At 37.6% G+C, this 6245-nt stretch overlaps 1 protein-coding gene across 2 annotated transcripts; it reads left to right on the top strand.

Annotated features, from left to right (window-relative positions):
- The first annotated feature begins 504 nt into the window (after window positions 1-504).
- LOC309505358 (GTPase IMAP family member 8-like) lies at window positions 505-5919 on the top strand. 2 transcript variants are annotated; one of them, XM_082178723.1, is made up of 4 exons: window positions 505-605; window positions 729-815; window positions 1520-2173; window positions 4931-5919. In XM_082178723.1, exons 3-4 carry the CDS (start codon window positions 1522-1524, stop codon window positions 5881-5883), a joined length of 1605 nt encoding a protein of 534 aa, XP_082034849.1. In that variant the 5' UTR covers window positions 505-605; window positions 729-815; window positions 1520-1521; the 3' UTR covers window positions 5884-5919. The 2 variants fall into 2 exon arrangements, with proteins under 2 accessions (XP_082034849.1, XP_082034850.1); XM_082178724.1 differs by having other exon boundaries at window positions 543-605; window positions 726-815.
- The last annotated feature ends 326 nt before the right edge of the window (window positions 5920-6245 follow it).

Here is a 6245-nt window from a genome sequence, read left to right as displayed (position 1 = left end):
AAACGCGTCATTTCGCCTCTGACGCGCGTAAATTTCTAGACACGTCAGGCGCGAATTTGACGCGCTATTCGCGTCCGGTGTGAACGCACAGTAAAACGAAAAAAGTATTGCAATTTGTTTCCCCAATTTTATTAATTAAACAAATTCAAGTACACAGATATTTTGAAAAACAAATTTCCATGACTTTTCCAAAACTTTATGAGTTTATTCATTTTCCAAAACTTTTCCAGGCCTGGAAATTGCCATTTTAAAAATCCATGACTTTTCCAGGTTTTTCATGACCGTACGAACCCTGTATTTAAGTTTAACACTTTGACATGTATGACGAGTTTCATTTTTGTTTCTTTTTCTCTGTGTGAGAATCAAACAGCTGCTGAAGTGAACTGACTTTCTTGAACACCTTCAAGACGCTTTCTTAGAGGCTTTATCAATCTGTTTATGTTACTGTAATACATCTGTAATACAGCATTAGATAATCATTAGCTCATGCAGGTCATCGGTCAGTGTCTGATCATGTTTATTGAGTGTTGTGCACCAATCAGGCTCCGTCTCTCACAGGTAACAGACAGAACAGGTAAACTAACTGTAGGAGGAGCATTTGAAGTGTAAGTACAGCTTAACACTGCTGCTACTGTCCTCGACGTTTTTCTTTTGACTAAATCCTCTACGTGTTTCATTTAAAGAGTGTGCTTTATTAACGTTTTGTGCTGTTTTTGTTTTCTAAGAAGCATTACTCTTGTGATCTGTCTGGAGTCGCATTCACTAAAGATCGATCTTCAACCTTCAAATAAAAAGTTGGACCTTTGCACCTTCAGGTAAGAAATCTCTCCACATGGACTCAAGGACTGTGTTTGTTGCTGCAATACTGCCCCAACTGCTCTGTACTGCTCTGATATAGCTCTGTACCATTGCTGTCGACTAATAAAACGACGAGTAAAACACACAAATAACATGAAGTTAGGTCTACATCTGTTTCAATAAATGAAGCTATATCTTTCATGAAAAATTAAATCCAAACTCGAAAGATATAAAAAAAATAGTAATACATTTATTAATTGTATATATAAAATTATAAAACATAACGTCATTTAAAATGCATGAAGAGTCCTGCACATGGAAGCTATCATTTGATGCAACAGATATCATTTTTATTTGCATTGCGATAGCAGGTCTGGAATCGATGGGCACCAGCCGACTGATGGTCAAATAGCCACAGCTAAAAAAATATCAAATAATGTTCATTGTCTGTTTTATTTAGGCCTACACATTTTATGCATTTCAAATGAATTAACTCCACGGTTCTGTCGTATGTATTTGTGTTACATGTAGCCGTTGGTACTGTCAGTAAAATTGACCCAGCAGCTGAGTTAAATTAAAACAAAGCAGCATAAAACAAATATATATAACTGAGCATTTTTTGAGGTTGCCTGTTTTGTTCATTTCTTACTCTTGGCTTGCATGAGAAGAATGATAATTTGCCCTGACCTGGTTCTGATCTTATTCTATACATTTAATTCAGAGATGTCAGAGATCTGCTCCAGTTCAGATGATCCAGTGGTCCGGATTCTCCTGATGGGCAGATATGGTTCTGGGGCAAGCTCATCTGGAAACACTATACTGGGAGAAAAGAAGTTTAAAGTAAAGAAGCATGAGTCTGAAGTTTGTGAGGGTGAAACACAGATCGGAGAGAAGCAGGTGCAGGTGTTTATTTCTCCAGATCCACTGGATCGAGATCTGTCTGAAGAGAAGCTGGAGGAACTGAAAGAAGAGTTGATCAAACTATGTTCAGAAGATCTCAGTGCAGTTCTGCTCACTGTTCCTCTAGAGCAACCTGTGCAAAATGAGGAAGAGATGCTGGATTTCATTAATGGTTTATTTGGTCCTGAAGTTCAGAAGTGCATGATGGTCCTTTTCACACGTGGAGACGAACTGGAGGATCTGGATGAACCGCAGACCATTGAGGAATATCTTCGAAGCAAAGATCATGCAGATCTCCAGCAACTGGTGAATAAATGTGGAGGAAGGTTTCACTGTTTCAATAACAAGAGTAAATCAGAGAGTCAGATACAAGAACTACTGCAGAAGATTGAACGAATGATGATGAAGAACAAAGGGAAATTTACCATGGAACAATTGAAAAGGAGAGACAGCAAAAGAGGTTTTCCTGTCAACTGTAAGTCATGCATATACAGTTAAGCCCAATATTATTAAAACCCTTGGTAAATATGATCAAATAAGGCTGTGAAAATAAATCTGAATTGTTAATCCTTTTAATCTTTTATTTTTAAAAAATCTAAAATTCTAACCTTTCATTGGAGAATATACTTTTACTCTAAGTAGCAAGAAAAAGTGTGTGAACCCTTTGGAATGAACTGATTTTCTGCAATAGTTTGCCATAAAATGTGATCGGATCTAAGACACAACAATAGACACAATGTGTTTAAACTGATAACAATTAACAACAATTTCAATTTCTCGTATCTTTATTGAACAGACCCATTAAACATTTAGGCTATATTTACACATGGCCGGCTATTTTCATAAATGGACATTTCACCCTCTACGTTTTCTAAAATAAAATCGTGCACACCTGTCAGTTTTCAGAAAGGTTTTCGTTTACACAAACCCGTGTATATATGCCGTCGAGAGCATGCCAAACCTGTAGGTGGCAGTGTAATGAGAAGCTCAAGCCCACGGTAGCCAATCAGAATCCTGAAAAAAGCAACGAATCACTTCCTCTTTCTCTTTTGAACAAGGTCGCACTTTTGACACAGGTGCAAGTTTTGTCGCATACTGTGACGTCGGCTGCCTAAAACTCTCAGTTTACATGCAAACATGCAAACAAAGTTTTCCAAAATCTCCACTCTGACCGAGTTTTTAGAAAAAAAATAAAATTCAGAGGAGAATTCTCCATTTGCGTGTAAACGAAGGGCACAAACGAAGGGAAATGTCTCCGTTTTCCAAAATAACCATGTTATACAGTATATACCAAGAACCATGGCCTCACAGTGCTGTAGGAAAAAGTAAGTGAACCCATAGACTAATTACTTCAACGAAAGCTAATTGGAGACAGTAGCTTGCACACTTGGAGTCCAACTAATAAAATGAGTTTGAATGTGTGGTTTAGAGTTGCTTTGATTGATAAAAGACACTCAAACATTTTAAGATTGATGTTCATAAGCATCAACTGATGTGAACCATGCCTCACAAAAAGGAGTTCTGTGAAGACATACGTTCAAGAGTAGTTGATCTCCATAAGGCTGGAAAGGGATGCATGGCAATCTCAAAGCGTTTAGGGATCCATCAGTCGACAGTTAGACAAATTGTCTATAAATGGAGACAGTTTAGTACTGTGGCTACTTTTCCTAGAAGTGGGCGCCCAGCCAAGATGACTATCTACAGGAACAGACCATCTACGGGACAAGCTGGATTCCACCATATCTTTATGTACACAATATTAATCTTTTACATTTAAATCCTTTAATTTTTTTATATTTGGCATGTTTGTGTGCTGCTGGGCGTCCCTGTGTATGTAATAAGCAGTGTGTGTGTAATATGCAGAGTGTATGTGTGTTGTAGACCTATAGTTGCACATTACTAACACGCTCTTTAAATAAAAAATAAAAATACTAGCTGCGCCATTGACTTTAGACCAGGTTTCACTTGGTCAATGGCTCAGTCTATTTCAGTTGCCTCAAAATAGCAACGTGCCAACAATGCGCCTAAACACACCTCGTTTTCAGACCAGCGCAAATGGGCACAAATGCACTTTCTATTTATACAACACATATTATGTTATTTTATAGGATAAAATATATATAAAATGTTTGTTGTTTTTTTATATAAAAAAAAAACATTTTTCAGGATGTGAAAATGATATCCGTCAGGCTGAAACTTGCAAAAAACACTTGTCACACCTGGTGCTGCATTGGGTGTATGATAGGGCTCAATGGCTAGAAGACATCATTGGTACTAGCAAAACATCACTGTTCATGAGTTTACCATATGTACATTTTTGAACAGGCAGGGTATCCATTGACAAACCCACTGCTCTCCCCAAAAAACAGTGCTGTGTGCCTGAAGTTTGCCAAAAAGCACCTTGGCAAACTGCATTGCTACTGGGAAAATGTTTTATGTACTGATGAAACTAAAGTTGAATTGTTCGGGAAGAATATTAGCATGTACGCCACAAAAAGAGCACAGCTTGCCAACATCAAAACATCATCCCAGTTGTGAAGTATGGTGGAGGGAACATCATGATTTGGGCTTGCTTCTCTGCCTCAGGGCCTGGACCACTTGCCATCATTGAGGGGGAAATGAATTCCCAAGTTTATCAAAATATCCTACAGGATAATGTCAAGTTGGCTGTCCGTCAGCTGAAGCTTTGTAGAAGTTTGGTGATGCTGCAGGACAATGACCCTTAACAACTAAGTAAATCCACCACAGACTGGCTTCAGAAACAGAAAATGCAGAACATTTTGTGAAGAGGAATGGTCAAAGACTCCACGTCAACATTGTGCAGGTCTGATCCAGAGCTACCAAAAGCGCTTCCTTGAAGTCATTGCTGTCAAATGAGGTTCAAACAGCTATTAACTCCAAGGGTTCACTTATGTTTTCCTCCAGCACTGTGATTGTTAAATTGGTCTGTTCAAAAAGGTACAAAAAAATGTAATTGTCTGTGTGTTATCAGTTTGTCTATTGTTGTGACTTAGATGAGGATCAGATCACATTTTATCCCAGATTCCTGCAGAAAACCAGTTCATTCCAAGGGGTTCACATACTTTTTTTTTGCTACTGTATATATATATATATATATATATATATATATATATATATATATATATATTTGCCATTGTTAATGATTCTAATAGTAAATATATATAGTGATTTGTTCAATAAGTGTTTTATTACTGATTTGTTTGATCTATAGTTTCAGGGAAGTCTGCAGCTGAAGATCCAGATGGGATTGATGTGTTTTCTGAAAGGAAAGACCAGATCAGGCTGGTTCTGCTGGGAAAAACTGGATGTGGGAAAAGTGCCACTGGAAACACCATCATCGGCAGAAACGTGTTCAAATCTACAGCTGGTTCAATCTCTCAGACAAAACAGAGTAATTTAGAAACCACAGTGAGGTTTGGCAAAGAGATCTCAGTGATCGACACACCTGGACTTTATGATACCGAACTCAGTAAAGAGCAGATTAAAACTGAAATAGTTAAATGTGTAACATACGCTTCTCCAGGACCACATGCTTTTCTCATCGTCATTAGAGTGGGTCGATTCACTGAGGAGGAGAAAAACACAGTGCAACATCTCAAAGAAGTGTTTGGAGAACATATACTAAAATACACCATGATCATTTTTACTTACAAAGATCAATTGGAGAAGCAAAAGAAAACCATAGAGCAATATCTAGAGGAAGGTGATCCAGATCTCAAAAAACTTGTTGACAGTTGTGGAAATCGATTCTTCTGTCTGGACAACGAGTCTGCCAGTTCCCCACAGATCAAAGATCTGATCTGTAAAATAGAGAAGATAATGGAAGAAAATGAAGGGGCGCACTTTACAAGTGACATGTTTGATGAAACTGAGAAATGCATTCAGAAGATTCAGAAACAGAAACTAGATGAGAAAGTGAAGCAGCACAAACAGCAGAACAAACGGCTCTCTAAAACAGAATGGAAGAAACTATACTGGCATTTAGTTGACCAGTCACGACAAGAAGCTGAGCAATCTTTTTATGAAAGAAATCTGCGACTCTTGGAGAAGACCCTGACCAGTGAAGAGGGAGCGAGTGCCACAAAGGAATCTGAGCACAAAGCAACTGGTGGTTTTAGGGCAGTTATACTTGCATTCGCAGAGAGGATGTGTGTGATTCAGTGAAATACCACAGGGATCAGACACACAATATGCTAGAGCGTCAATTTTAAAAATTTTAGCTTAATCATTATGCATTGGTAATACAAACAACTTTTTTTCACTTGGTTTGACCATAGCAGCCATCTTTGTATCCTTTTTTTTCACCTTTATTTTTATAGCGCTTTATACAATCAAAGCAACTTCATAATATTTAAAGTGAAAATCATGTAAGGATTCAAACTTTATTAAATATGAGACGACTTCAGATTTTGCTGAAACAAATATGATTCAACTATAAAGCTCAATTGAAATATTTCAAGCTCAATTCACTTGAAAGTTCAAGAAACACAAACTCTATCAGGTGACAGAAATGGAGAACAAAAATC

The sequence above is a fragment of the Leuciscus leuciscus genome (genome assembly GCF_965113295.1).
Source record: "Leuciscus leuciscus genome assembly, chromosome: 1".
Lineage (NCBI taxonomy): Eukaryota > Metazoa > Chordata > Actinopteri > Cypriniformes > Leuciscidae > Leuciscus > Leuciscus leuciscus.
The sequence above is the reverse complement of the archived record's forward strand: the minus strand, read 5'-3'. Positions and strand labels throughout refer to the sequence as shown.